The 16,081-nt window shown below is 33.5% G+C and overlaps 1 protein-coding gene across 1 annotated transcript; it reads right to left on the bottom strand.

Annotated features, from left to right (window-relative positions):
* Window positions 1-10,521: 10,521 nt before the first annotated feature.
* Window positions 10,522-15,424, bottom strand: LOC107491269 (CRS2-associated factor 2, mitochondrial; the record flags this gene model as incomplete). The annotated part of the gene is made up of 6 exons (XM_016112083.3): window positions 10,522-11,015; window positions 11,109-11,236; window positions 11,618-11,843; window positions 11,916-12,043; window positions 13,138-13,391; window positions 15,069-15,424. Coding segments are annotated over 6 exons (1,206 nt in total), but the record flags the coding sequence as incomplete, so codon positions are not given.
* Between the last annotated feature and the right edge of the window lie 657 nt (window positions 15,425-16,081).

The raw sequence follows: 16,081 nt of genomic DNA, 5'->3' as shown, positions 1-16,081 counted from the left end.
GGGATTAGTTTCAATTTTTTATGAGCTATTATTTAGAGTGGATAATTGATTTTGTCCCAGATATTTGTATTCTAATTTCAAAAAGAGATTTTTCAGAACTCCAACTAAAGCTCATTATGTGTAATTGACGGCAGGATAACATTGAACCACTTTTACAAACGTTAAAAATACAAATAGGATGATTTAAACGTTAGGGACACACATAAGACTTATCTCAAACGTTGGGAATAAAAATGATACTTTAAGTATTAGTTTAAGATAGTAATTTATTTAATATTTGATATTATATACAAATAAATTGTTAACTTAATAAAAAATTAAATAACTAAAATCATACATTTAATAAAAATATAATTTTATCCTCTAAAACATTGAAAAATACATTTTAAAAATAGACCAACCAAACATATTTTTATTATTTTTAACTTTTAGAAATGAATCCCCTTTTTACAAATCAATTATTGTTTCCTTATATGTGAAATGTTGAAAATGAAAATCATTTTTAAAAATTAAAAATAAAAAACAAAAATAAAAAATATTTTCATAGACAAATCAATCCCTTAGAATTAAGCCACTTTATCCACCAAAATCGTTACTGAAATTTCAATGGCACGAATTACGTGTTTGTTAAAAGTACATTAAGTTTAGGCCTGACTCATTTTTTGTTAATAGCGTGATGGCATAATGATAAATTTATATTTTATAATGAATTTTGGTTGGAAAAAAAATGAAATTTATCAACTTATCTTGTATTTATTCATTGAAATAGTATACTTTTATGAATTTCTCTTAATTGTGCTTGATTGTGAAAAACACACTTTTTATGCCTTTAAATTGTCAAATTTAATCCATCTTTATTTCATTTGATACCTTGATATGTTTGTTTAAATTATTTAAGTTTTAGAAGGCAAGGATGGTTTGGAAGGATGAAAAAAAGCATGCAAAAGTGGAGAATTCATGAAAAAGTGAAGGATTGTAAACTGTCAATCTTGACCTCTTTGTACTAAAGTGATCATAACTCGAGCAATAGAGTTCCGAATGAGGCAGTTCCAGTGGCATTAGAAAGCTAACATCCAGGGTTTCAAAATGATATGCATATGTCTATAGTTGACGTTGAGCGTCCGCGTACACAGCCATATCTCGTGTACGCGGGACACCAAAAACGTACCTCATTAGAGAAGTATGTGACTCGCAATTGGGCTCAATCTATTTTAGTCCCAATCCAACTCATTTCTGATGCTATTGAACCACGGATTGAAAGAGAATGAACCAAGTAGTGTTGTTTTAATTTTACATTATGTTTTAGGCCAATTCTAGAGAGAGAAGTAGATTTTGATCGTGTTCTAGTGTAGTTTTCTTTATATTTTTTATTCTGGTGTCTTAATTTTCCTACTTTTATTAATTTCTCGTTTTTACCACTTTTAGTTTATGAACGCTCTTGTTAAATTCGATATTCTTTTAATACAATTTGATGTCTTATGTTTTCTTCATGCTTGTTTGAGTTATTGTTATTAGTTTCTTGCATTTGGTAGCCATAGATTTTACTAATTCTTGTAATTTATGATACTTTATGCTTATACGCTCTAGGTGTTTGATAAAATATTTGGATTAGTTTTAGAGTAGATTTTTGCATTCTTGACTTGGGTTAATAACTTGGGTAACCTTAAGTCACTGATGTCTAAGTTGATTGATAATTTGGAGATTTTAATTAATCTTATTTTCATTGACACTAATTTTTTTGCTAATTTAATTAGTAAGTTTATTAGAACTTATGGATTATGATTAATTAAGCCCATTTGACTTTCTTTCGATGTTGGAGATAACGAAGTAGGATTGCTCTTTATAATTATCATGTTGTGGTTAGTGACAAGGATAGTGATCTTTAACCATTAACCCTTGCCAAGATCTTTCTTAGCTAATTTCCTTAAATGTTTTAGTTTAATTGTTTTGATATTTAGTTATTACTTGATTCTCTAATTTTTTGTCATTTAAATTCTTGTTAATTGCAATCCAAACTCTCTGATTTCTCTCATAGCCAATAATTGAGCACTCGATTGCAATTCTTAAGAAGAATGACCTAGGATTCTACTCCCGGTTATTTTGATTTGTATTATAACAACCTTTTAAACTTTGATTGAGAGTTATTTATTAGTATGGACTATACTTGCAATGCGATTCTTTTGTGAAAATTCTAAACTGACATCTAGCTCTTTGTCAAGTTTTTGGTGCCGTTACCAAAGAACTGAGATGGTGTTATATTATTGGCTATTGTGAATATTGTGAATAACTTGTTTTTTGGTTATTTCTTGGTTTTTGCTAGTAGTTAGGAGTTTTTTTTTTTTACTTTTTGATATTTTTTGTTTTGATTTCTCTCTTCCTTATGAATTATCATCCTTTTGGCTTTGTGTATGGTTGTGAAAATGTTGTAGGAAATGACAATCTCAATGTCGGTTTTCACCAAAAAAAAAATTATCACTTAAGAGAGGAGTCACATGCATATAGACAATCTTTATGGCAATCTCCTCATCTTCCCTCCCCCACTATGATCATAATCCTCCTTATGGTGCATATCCATCCAATAGATATAGTGGTCCTTGCTATGATTATGAACCTCAATCACTATATCCCCAAGACCTCCATCCTCAACAATTTTCTCAACCACCATACTATCAATTCACACTCCACCACCACAAAACACTTTCTTAAAATCCAAATCCATATCCTCCTTACCAATACCCTTGTGACCATTATGAACGAGCACCCATTGAACCTCCACCACTCCAACATCATTACTCCTACAAACCCTCTTGAACCATCACCTTCATATACACCACCTCAATATTTTTACTAAAATGAATCACCTCCCATATATGATGGCTACTCCCAATACTATCAACCATCTTTTACACCACAACCCTCTATGAAAGAATATCCACATCCATCGATCCAAGAACAAAACAATCCTAATTATGTTAGTCCAGAGGAATAAGAGTTAAGGGATCGTCTCAAAGAAGTGATGGACCGACTCACCGCAATCATGCTTCTCAAAAAGCAAGAGGAATCTCAAAAGAGGTAAGAAACCATCATGGCTACCCTAGATGATGCTTTAAACCACTTGACCTCAATGAGCTCTTGTAACAATTCAAGTATTTCCACAAATGAAATGCGAAGAATCCACTTCAAGTGAACGACGTGGTATGGAGGAAATCTTGGAGCCTCAAGAGAAAAAAGATGAGTTGAAGTATGAGTTGCAACAAATAGAGAAGGTTGAATACATTGAAATTAAAAAAGTGGTTGAAGAATTAGAGAAGTTGGGCAAGAAGCAAGCCCCGTCATTGAGGATGATTCTGCACCAACTAGTGACATTGGTGATCTTATTGAGCCTTCTTCCTTTGGGTTTAATTGATATTGATGCCGAGGAGGACCATGCATAACTTGCAAGACATAACTTAAGCAATGAAGAAGAGTTGGAAGAAGTTGACAAATAAGTGAAAATTAAGGAAGTTTGTCAAGAGATGGAGGTTATTCAAAAGGAATAAAAGAGAGTGAAGATCACATTGTTAACGTTATTAGAGACCTCTCTTCCTAAGTTACCATCATTCATCTTAACATTTGAGTGGGTAAAACTCTTGTCCCTAAACTTTATTATCCCACTTGAATATGGTTTGCTAGAGACGGATGGTCAACTTCGGGCCCTTTGTGGATTAAAGAGTAAGAGAGAGTTGTGTAGTGGTTGGAAACGTAATTCTAGGCTTATTAAGGTTGAATCTTCAAGGTTTAAGTACAAAGGTTGGCGTACTGCTCAATTGATTGGGTCTAGGAAGGTACTTTGGTGTCTATATGAGAATTTTGAAGTGAGCTCACCCGAGTGGAATCACAAGAATCAATCAAAAGACGGGTGTGAAAAAAAAGTTTGGGGTCTTGGATTACAAGATGAGGATCAATTTTGGGAGCTCTTAACTTGTGTGGAACTTCATCAAGGTTTGGTACACTTGATTGGAAATTCTGTCAATCACTTGAAGTCCAAATATTGGTGGAAGTTCAAGGATGAATTCAAGCACAAGCCATCTTGACAAAGAGCTTACCAAAATTAGGGGTGTTCATGGATCGGACTGATAGAGAAGAGTGCTTTGACTGTCTTATACTGCCCTCATCTGATCGAGGGTGGAAGCAAGCTGCTCCCAGCAGCTATCTTTGTCATCCTCATCTGCTCAAGAGAGGATGCGAGATGCTGCCAGCACTCCTAAGGTGGAAAATAGTTCCTTGAGGCAAGGGAGGCTCCTACTAAGCCTCCTCTTCATCTTGCTTTCCTCTGTGGATCCTCTGGTATTTCCTAACATATTCCATAGTCTTCTTAGTGATAGGCCTCTCAATTGGAATAGGGAAATCATTATCCACCTTCACCCTAGTAGCCTTACAAAGACAGTAGATGAGATGTGAAAAACTCAAGTTGGCATGTAAAGAGGAGTTGGAGGCAATGCTATAGATTTGCTGTGTAATGATGTCCTCTACCTCCACCTCCTCTCACAAAGCTTTGGTGGTTCTTCTCATTGACTCCAGTGACATCCTTGTAGGTGACCCAAAGGTTGCCATAAATTCCTGAATCATCAATTGTCCGACTTCAGTGTGTAGATTGCACAGAAATTGCCACCTCGCTTCTGAATTTGGAACTGGATTTCCGGATACTCATTCGGTTGAAGTGCAAATTTCACTTCCAGAATCATAGTTCTCTTTTCGGTCATATGCCTAGAGCATCCACTATCCAAGTACCACATGTCATCCTTCTTCTTGGATGCTAGGCAAAACTCATCAGGTTGGTTTTGGTCGGCCATAAGTCCTTTCTTCTTGTCTTTTCGGGACTTGTCTTCTTTCTTCCACTTTGAACAGTCATACTTGTAGTGTCATGCTTCCTTATAGTTGTGACAAATGACCTTGCTTAAGTGCTTCTTTGGTCCATTTGTGCTGCTTCCCTTACTTCTTCCTCTTAGTTTCATAATTTTTTTAGTTTTCTAGTAAAAAATACAAACTCGTCATCTGAAAAACTATAAATGGATTTATCATCCAATGACTTAGCACATTATTTGAGAGCAACTCCTTTCTTTTTTGTGTCATTTTTTAAGTGAGTGATTTCATAAGCAAGTAATTTTCCTTTCAACTCATCATAAATCATTTGACTAATGGTACTGCTCTCATATATGACAGTCGCCTTAATTTCCCACTATTTTGTTAGACTTCCTAGGACCTTTCTCACTAGCACATATTCAGAGTATGTAATTCCCAGAGCATCTAAGCCGTTGACAATGATGGAGAATCTTTTAAACATGTCACCAATGGATTCTTATTCCTTCATAGAAAACATCTCGTATTCTTTACAGAACATGTCGATCTTGGTTTGCTTGACTTGAATAGTTCCTTTATGTGTGACTTGGAGCTTATCCCATATCTCCTTTGCTATTTTGCATCTTAAAGTTGTTCAGTATTCTTCGAAGCTAATTGCACAATTTAGCATGTTGACAGCTTTGGCATTGAGTTCCACCTTCTTCTTGTCATCTTCATTCCATTCGGCTTCGGTTTTGGAAGATACAATTCCATCAGCGCCAATTTTGGTAGGGATTTGGAGACTATTCATGATTATCTTTCACAAGTGTAGTCCACTAACTGAACAAAGATTTTTATTCTTTCTTTTCAGTAGTTGTAGTTTTTTTCTATTGAAGAATGAAGGTCTGTTGTTAGACTGTCCTTCTGTCAGTGTGTAAGCTACTAGGTTTGAACCACCGTTGCTAGCCATCAAGATCTTTTCTCCAAGCTGCAAAACTTGATCTCTATGAGACCAAGCTCTGATACCAATTGATGGTAATCAGTGGTTAAGAGAAGAGGAGGTTGAATCTAGGCCTTCTTTTGACTTTTCTTGTAATTTTACTTTCTGTTAAGGAAATACAGGAGATACTTTTATTTTGTCTCCTAACACGGCAGGAGCCAGAATAGAGTTTCTTGAGAAAATAGTAATAATAAAATGTTGTTGAGTAGAGAAACTTGGAGATACTTTATTTTTGTCTCCAATTTAGAAAAATCAGTAAAAGAGAAGAGAGTAGAGAGTGACACATAAAAGTATCCTGGTTCGGTTACTCAGTGCAATGTAGCCTACATCTAGTCTCCATCACAATAATGATAGAATTTCACTATCTTTTCAACAGATTACAAATACTAATTCTCCCTAGGATCTACCCAATCCAATCTGGGACAAGTCTAGATTCTAACCTAACCTGAACTTGACTAGGACTTACCTTAGCTTTCAACTGCAAAGTACTAACCCAACTTGTAAGGAAATCTCCTCAGGATCATGACACAAAACAGAAATACTAATAAAGGATTTCTGAAATAACTTAGACTTTTTCTCCAAGTCTAGCTCTCTGCTTTTTTTCACTCATTGGCTTTTTCTTACAAACCTCACTATATTTGTCTTTTTCAAATGGGGCTCAGACAAACTAAACTGAGAAAAAGAACTACAAAATGAAAACTATGAAGAAGAAGAACAAGAACAGTTCAGGGAGCTATGAGAACCAAAATCATTGCTCTTTTTCTCTTGCTTCAATCATTGACCATTCATCCCTGTTATAGAGGAGTGAAGCTTCCACGGTTTGAGGCATCTTCAACATGGTTTGTTTTCTTCTCCAACAATCAGAATTGGCAGCGGCGTTCTTAGAGGTAGGAGAAAGCCGAAGCAGATACATGCAAGCTTACATTTCTCTTTCATCCTTTTTCTTCAAGTTTCTTGACTCTGAGCCATTTATCTTTGCTTTGACCCCAACTTTATTTTTTTTTTTTACTGTAGATTCACAGCAGAGCACCATTAGTTTCAATTTCTTCATAGTTTTTAGTTTGGTGCTTGTAGCCCAATTATTTTCTTCAACGCTTCTTAATGAAGCACAAATGGAGAAATATCATTTTTGTGATTCTCTGTTAGGTCGAGATCTTCCCTCTTATTGTAGTCCGTTTTCTTGCTTTTCTTACTTGAGAATGGAAACAAATTTTTTATTCTTAATTGTACCCTAGCTCTAGAAAATTTTTTTTCTTTCTTCTTGCTTCAGAGATGTTGTTATGTTAAAGAGAAGAGAGAGAAGAGAGAATTGCTGGTTCGATGGATGTGAGAAAGAATTCAATTGAAATGAATTTTATGTGATGATGCCAAGATAATGAGATGAATGGATTTGGATGTTGGACCAATGATTGGGCTTATTATGGATATTGGGCCGATGTGTTTTTCTTTTTTTTTCATATGGTTCAGCCGTTCAAACTTTGGATTAAGGTCGGAGCGAATGATTTTTTTTTTGGTCATAACGAGTGAATGGTTTGATAAGGTGGACTTGGTATCGGGTTTGAGTGTGTGTATATGAGCTTGTACGATAAAAATAATTTTGCACACTAAACAAAATATATCGTCCAACCAATTTGATTATTATCCCAATAATATTTAGTCATCACTTTAAACATGGGATAGTTTTCTAAACTCAACAACCTTTTACACTATTACATTTGTAAAAGATAATTTTATAGTAAAAAAATCTAATAAAAAATTGAAAGATATTAAACTACTAAGTAGAAAGATACCATCATAATAATAATATATTTAAGAATAAAATCTATCAAAAATTAAAAAATGTTCAGGATAGTTTTCAAACATATTTTTTTTAAATATTAATTAATAAAAAAATATATGAAGGGTAGCATAATATTAAATTATAAAATTAATATCATTTACATGTATATTAAGATAAAATATAGTTATGTGCAACCCACGGATTTAAATCTGATTGTAGTAATTTTTGGGTGGCAACAAATGTGGTTATTTTTGGCTTAAGTTGTAAGAAAGTTAGGTGCAAATTAAAATTGAATTGCTGTGTACAAATGATTACAGAAAGAAGAAATAGCCTAACACTTAAGTATACTTATAAATTGATGTAGATACTGATATTTTTTTCTTCTTAAAAAAGTAAGAATATAAAGTACAGACCTTCTTGATAGATCTAGAATTTTTTTTTTCTGTAACACTAATAGTTGAATGATGTATGTGAATAGTTTGATAATAATGACAAATCTGAGATTTAAACAAATCATGACATTATTTTCAAAAGAAAAAAAAAAGGTTTGTATTGCTTGGTATACTGATACTCCCAAAACACTGCACTATTTGGAGCACTATATCAATTTGCTAAAAAAAATAAACATCTCACATTCTAGTATCCACAACAATATTTTTTTTTGTTTTCTTCTCTTTGTTTTATATATATATTGGTTGGTTACCTTTTGTAAAGTGTGTTTTCTTTATTTTCTTATCATTTATTTTAATGGGATTTGCACCTCATGAGTCCCTGTTTTAATTCTCTCAGTATTCCCCAACAGATGTCTCCTGGCCTATAGTCAAGATAAAATACATAATCATAGAAAAAATAATTGTTACTAAATATAATATATAGGTAAAAGCATTACACTTCTATATACCAGACACTTCTAATATTAATCATATTTAGTAAAATTAAAGCATTGTTCTTTTTTTTTTTATAAAAAATATTGGCAACAACTTAAGATAACAAATGTAGAAATAACAAATTAAATTTTATAAAATATTATGTTTAGCTTTTTTTAAATGTATTTATTATCTATTTTGTGGATTATTGTTTTCTGTTTTTATTATTATGGATATGGTTTTTTTTTGTTGGTACTGTTGTGAATGTAGTTCTTTTTTCTATTATTTGTGTGTGTGGTGATTTTGCTTTTCTATACGGGTATTTTGGTTTTCGAATCCTTTAGTAGTATTTTATGATGAAGGTACGTAGTATATATAATATTTTGACGTGCATGTGTGTGTCTGTTTTTTTTTAAACTATGAAACTATTTATATTATTAAAATTATAGTAAATAGTTATATCCAAAAAAAAAATTTTGTTAAACGATTTAAAATTAATTTTTTCACCACAAAAGAATATTCTTATTATATTATTGTATTTTTTATTTTTGTATGTTGGAGTCATTTTATTTTAATAAAAATAAAATAGGTTAATTACATTATTTTCATTCAATCTACTTTAAAATATTAAGAACAATTCATGATTAGAGTTGTATATTTTAAGATAGTATCTTTGTGTAGATGGAGCCACGTTAAGTTATATAAAAATATAGGTTAATTAAAAATTAAGTAACTAATTTGAGCAAGAAAAATTATAAATAACTTAGTGTATGCAAAATGATAGATATCGGCTAATTTTTATAGTTATAAAAAAAATCAACATTATAAAAAAGTGACACCAACCTGGACTCTAATAGAAAGTTGGATTTCTCTTGAAATTTAGTAATTATTTTCGTCTATACCTTGCTTCTTGATATTGGGAGGATATTAATTGAGCAGTTGCGATTCTGAAAATTAATATTTGCCAAATTGAATAATATTTAAAATATAAATTGTGGGAAAAGCTAAATGAGCTAAAGAACATAAATATTGAACTTACCAATGCTCATGAGCAATTCTTGGAGGCATGCTGGCAATTTTGCATAGTAAATTTTGGTGATGGTCATGGATATTAAAAAAATATTCGACTACATATGAATTACACATGATCAAGCTATAAGCATTTTATTTTATTTTTTTTGGAGAGAAGAATAAAATACAATAAGATCACAAAAATAAAAACTCAATTTCTTTAAAATAGTTATACTATGAATGTAAATGGATATTTCAGAACTATATATATATATATAAAAGTGTGCACATATTTATGATATTTTTTTGTTATTCGTGACTGTTAAAATGACTATTATAGTTACCGTTGTAATCTTTCATTACTTAATATATAATTTTGTTATTCTTAATTACATTTAAAACAAATATTACAATTCTTAAATTATCAAAACATATAAAAGATTGTAAAATTTGATTACCCTTATTAATGCCAATAATACCAATTCATTACATAATAAATTATAAATAGTAACAATTTTTTAATTTTGTTTTTAATTATATTTGAAAATAAATATAAAAATTAATAAATAATGAGAATACATGAGGGAAAAAAAGTAAAAAATTGAGAAGTATTTTAATTAAAGATAAAAAGATTAAAAGGCAATTTAATTATATAAGATATTTTTTTTTTTGGTGAACAACTAAGAGGAAAAACAAAAAAGTAGAAAAGAAAAAGAAAAAAAATTAGGTTATTAACAATAAGAGAGGACAATAAGTTATATTTAAATTGTGTGAATTTGTCATTTAAACTGACATGATATAATAGTAGAAATTTAGACGGCTAATAATGCCTCTAAAGACCATTTTAATTCTGTTTTAATATATTACTAATATAATAGATAGTAGTACATAGACTCTCCCATAATGACTTAATCCTTCATGAGTTGTAAAACAAATAACAAACGGAAGAAAATGGAAAATCTTTCTTCAGTGGCAATAAGCATTCAAAGCATTTTGCTAGACTTTCCCCTAAATTGTGAAGAAAATTATATGTATTCAACTATTCATACTACATAAATTGAGCCAACATAGACTGACTTATTATTCGACACTCTTAAGAACCCCTCATGAGATTAGTGGAACACCTTATCTAATGGTGAACTAATGTGTGTTGACTCAGTTTACAAGATAAGAATGAGTACATATAATACATCAACAAAGCATGTACATGACAAGTTGACAACTAATTGCCGGAAAAACAAAACTCATCCCACTACATTTTGCTAGTTTCATAGTAGATCAATGCATAAATAATAGAGTCTATTCGTTCATGTGTATTCCTTTCTTCATGAGAGCACCGTTTCAACTTTTGCCATGTTGCCCCGAACATGGGTGTCTCCATAGAGTAAAAATGGCAACAGCTTATAATCCTGTCAATATTTACAGATTACACTGCAGACACTACATCGTGGTCCTGAAAAGCAGGTTCTTGGTCTGTTTTTCCTCTCCAGAGGATTATCTGTTCATCCTTGAACAAGATTGGGACACACGGCACCAAATCCTACAATAGCAACATGGTTAAATGACTTCACGCACATACTCATGTACGATCTGATTTTCAGCTACACGATGCAAACAATGGATTTTGACATACCCTTAGCTTAACTCCAATCTTTTTGCAGTCACTCATTCCAACATGCCTGCAGTCCAGTCTCACAACCTCCTGAGTCTTGAAAGCTTCTCTCACTCTCTCCACTACATTCACATATACACCATTTCTAGCTGAACATAAAAATTTGAAAATCATAACACGTTATGATCAGCAACTTCTTCAAACAGGCAAGGACTAAATAGTAGCCATTAGTTTAGCATGTATTTCTATTTCGAATGAGATGCTTTAGAAATTGGAATCAATTCTACAGGCCCAAAATCAATTTGAGATGATGTTTGATTTTCATGAACGATCATCAATTCTTGCCTCTAGAATTGACTTTAAAAGAAGTAAAATCTTTTTACTATCTATCATAATCACTTTTAGACGAACTATCAAACTTAATCACTTCACAATAAAACTAATTCAAACTAAATCACTTATGCTATCTTCCCAAGAATAATATGAAAACATAACCAAATACAGAGTCTTCAACACCAGAGTTCACTTACTGAGTTTCATCAGGGGGTCTAAGTCCAACCCCTTCTTTCTCATTTCCTTCGTTCTTTCATACGTCAAACCCTCAATGACACTCATCACAAGCCTTGGATATATTGGTGCATAGGGCTTCCACAGCATGAGAGGAATAACAGGGTGGTTCTTGGGATCATAATTTCGACCTCTATACAACAACAAAATATTGATGTTTCGGTAGATGACTTTTCCACCAGACTTGTCCTGTAAATACAGCAATAGTACACAAATTATGAATGAACATCAAACTGCAAATTAGACAGCAAGAATGGGGACCTCGAGGTGGAAACAAATTTTGTCCATGTCAAGAGTTGGCACACCCAAGCACTTGATTCTGACAGCTTCCGCTTTCTTCCAGTGATTATGGATGTCATCCAGCATGTTGTGTGTGACTCCTCCCTTCCCTACCACAACAACATATACAACATTATCTACTTCCAATTAAAGGTGGTAACTGGTAAGTATTCATCATACATTAGCCCAAAGAGACTTCAGCATGAATGGACTGAGTTTAGACACGATTCACAACAAGGTGCAATGACATTTTGTGCTCCATGCAGCTAACCCTATCTAGTGGGGCAAGCCTTTGTTATTGTATTTAGTAGATGAGTTAATTGAAGATGCATTTCTTTTGGTGCATCAGTTTAAAAATGCATCTAGTTTAAATTGACAATCTTACACTAATGATTTTGAAATTCACTTATATAATTATACTATTATACTATATGATAACCTGGTACAAAAATTTACTATAAAGAAAGATCCAGTTGAAACAAAAACGAAAAGAAACTGCAAAATTGCAGTATTTGGCGCTTCTCGATCCTTAAGCATTTACACTAGCATTGCAGATAAGCATAAAATAATACAGACATGCATACAGAACAATTGTGTTAGAATTGAAGCCACTAAAGCCAGGAAAGAAAATCACATAAAGTAATTTAACATATATACATGTTTTGGCAGTTTTGCTTACTGATAGAAACAGGTTTGGTTTAGTTCACAAGAGGAGAGGCAAGTAGTCTACTTGCTGGTTTTAGTTGTTTTGGTTCCTAATTGCTGTTAATTCGCAATCTGTTTGTTCCCTTTGAGCTGCACTAGCAGGCATAAGGGCAGTAGTCATAGTCCTAGCTAGTTGATTAGCTAGTTTTAGTTTTGTGAATTTTCTGTTAAAACTGTTAAAACTGGAGAGGAAGAACTCCCTCCACAGTTGGTAGTTCCAACCGTGTATTCCAATAAGGGGTTGTGATTTGCAATCCCTAGTTCATCAATAGAGCCTTACATTAACAATATTGAAATTTGAACTATCACCTCATGTAGACAAACCACTTCTCTTACCACCACTACTACTGGTTCTTTTCTTTTGTATTATTTGATTTATCTATAACCATAACCATAACCATAACCATAACCATAACCATAACCATAACAATAACAATAGCAATAACAATAACAATAACAATAACAATAACAATAACAAGAGAGATTGCAAAGAGATTACCCAAATTGATTTGCCTTGCACAGTCACTGTGACGGTATCGTTCCACGAGCTCCGCCACCTCATCCTCCGTGAGCGGTTCTCCAAGGACCCGGTTCCGCTCCTCTTCTAGCCTTGTCCGGTTCACTTCCTCCTGAACTGGTGCGCACGTCCCAGTCCATTTCCGGTCAAGCCGGCCAGGTCCAAACGGAGAGAACTTCGGTGATTCGCGGAAGCTGATGGGTGTCACGGAAGAGTTGGTTTCTGAGTAAGAGTATCTGAAATCAAATGGAAGCTCTGATTTTAGGGGAAGTTTCGGGGCAGCAATTTTATCAGGATCATTGTTGTTCTTTGTTTTCTTTTGCTTCTTGTTTTTCTCATTTACTTTATGATGTGGCTTCCTGGAGGGTGAAAATGGCGGGTCATAAATGTTCTCGTGGATACAGCGAGTGAGGAAGCAACGGAAAGAGAGCTGAAAATGACACGTTTTGAGTGAAAACGGCAGGTGGCTCCACATTGGTGAAATAGTGTCACTTGAAGGAGGCCTTTGGTCGGTAGACCAAGGTTCTGAAAACTAGACCGCTCATCAAACCCTTTAGTCACTGATTTAATGGTTCATTCGTCCAACCGGTTCAACCACATCAACTGAAAAAACTGTTTTAGAATAGAATAATAAATAAATTATAAATATGCAAGTATTAAGTTGAGGGTATAGGGTAGTATGAGGTTTTTCCAATGGAGTGGTGAATTACCTCTTTTAGGATTTTCCTTTTTTTATATTAAATGCAAAATTGCCAGATGAAAGCATGATACCAAGCAAGTACAATTCCTCATCAGTACAGAAAATTTTAAAAGAAATATCTGACAAGAATAAGAAGAATATCAAATGAATTATCATAAATCCAACTGAAAAATAAACATAGTAGTCGGATAAATAAATTTGATAACATTATTAATAACAAAGTTGGTAGTGAAAGTGCTGGAAAGGCTTCACCAAATGAAGGTGCATACAGGCTTTAAGAGACAATAGACTTGGGTTTGTACAGTAGCATTTTAGATGAGTTGCTTTAAAGACCATTTGGTAAAACTAAGCTTTGAATAGGTACAATACAGGCTTCACCAAATGCTCATAACACACAGAAACACAGTTTCTCATGACACTAAACCTGCATAGTAAATAATCTCAAAGACAATGATCACCAATACCAGCAAATAAACAATAAATATCTCAAAGACAATGATCAACAATATCCAGCAAATAAACAATAAATACACAACAACAATTTAGCAAATAAACAAGAATAAGACCTATATAGAAAATCCAACAAAATAAGTCACAGCAACCTAACAATTTGGCAAATTAAAACAACAGCAGCCCAACAATTTAGCAAATTATCAACTTAGCAAGTTCAAGAACAGAAAATCACAACTAAAACAAAAAAAAAAATTAGAAGTAACAGAAGAACAACAGAACAACAACACAAGAACAAGTAGAAAATTAACAAGTTCACAATAACAGTTAAAATTTACCAGAAGAACACTAATGCAAGTGGAATAATCATGCTAATATGTTTTCTGCAAAGATGCTATTTGTGCAGCTAAAATTTCCTAATTACTATGATCCAATTATTCTAATTTCACATGCAATCAACTTACTAAGTTTCTAAAAGCTAGAAATTATAAAACCAACCAGAAATATGGTTAAAGCATTTCATCAAACATGGTGAGTGCGGTGAAATTAAAACGAAATAAGAGATTTCAAAGCTTGATTTCAATGTGACAGAGAAGAGAACATAACAATTGTAAGTTTGTAACTTTAATTCAGTCTATGAAAAAATCCAAACCACTACCAAATCAAATAATTACTTATTGTAATAGAAATCAGAAGTTGCAGAGTTTGAAGCAGAGTATTGGTGGTGTGTGAGTATAGGGAACGGCGGGTATAGGGAACTCACGGCGGCGACAAAAGAGAGCTGTTCGACGGCTGGGTGGAGCGCGCGGGTTGGTCGCAGAGTTTGAAGCAGAGCAACGTGGCTTCCAGACGAACGCGAACTCGAACGGTGAACAGCGAGTGAACGCGAACGGCGAAGAACTTGAACGAAGACGCGAACGTGAACGGCAAACAAACGGCGACGGAAGCGCGGCTGAGCAGACAAAGACGACGGACGCCGAGCTCGAGGAAGCAGCCGCGATCGGTGACAGCGAACAGGGGTTGAAGACTTGTAGCACGAGGGAAGCTAGATGACGGATGGCGAACTTTGAGTGCGACGGATGGCGGCAGTATGCCACTCCTTGCGGCGGTGGTGTAGGCTTACAGTGGTTGGGTTTGTGTGATTTCTCTGACTGAAAGAAGGAAAGGGAGAAAGGGAGAAAGAAACGAAGGAGCTTTCTTTTGTGTAAACCGGCCGGATTCCGGTTCGATCTGATTGACCAGTTCTCGTCTAGTTCAACAGTTATTTACTGGTTTTACATGTTTGACCGGATTATTAATGTTATCGGTTCGCAATTGAACCGGTCCGACCGACCCCTGGTGCGGTTTTCAAAACATTGCGGTAGACTGTAGACATATGCTGGGAGTCAAGGAGTGAGGTGTAGCGGCAAATGGATCCACATATCATAGCTCATATACCCAGCTCTAGTGGTAGAGTGGTGGTAAGTTCCTTCAGCAGCAGAAATTGAATTAAACATCAAGTATATGTCCTAAAACAAGAATTTCAGCAAATGTGAATATATCTACATCTTAAAGATTAATCATCTCCAAAATAAAATAAAATATGAAGAGCAAACAGATATAATTATTTAAGAGTAATGTCTAAGAAACAGGTTAAACAATAAGATTAATTATAAAATTATTAGCAAACTTTTAAATATGTGAAGAATATTTGTTCTCATTCTACAACATATTTGTTAGAATATAGTTATGATCAATTAGGATCAATTAGTATATCTAAATATTTATTATAGAATA

Source organism: Arachis duranensis, chromosome 5, assembly GCF_000817695.3.
Source record: "Arachis duranensis cultivar V14167 chromosome 5, aradu.V14167.gnm2.J7QH, whole genome shotgun sequence".
NCBI lineage: Eukaryota > Viridiplantae > Streptophyta > Magnoliopsida > Fabales > Fabaceae > Arachis > Arachis duranensis.
This window is presented reverse-complemented; position numbering and strand designations above follow the sequence as displayed.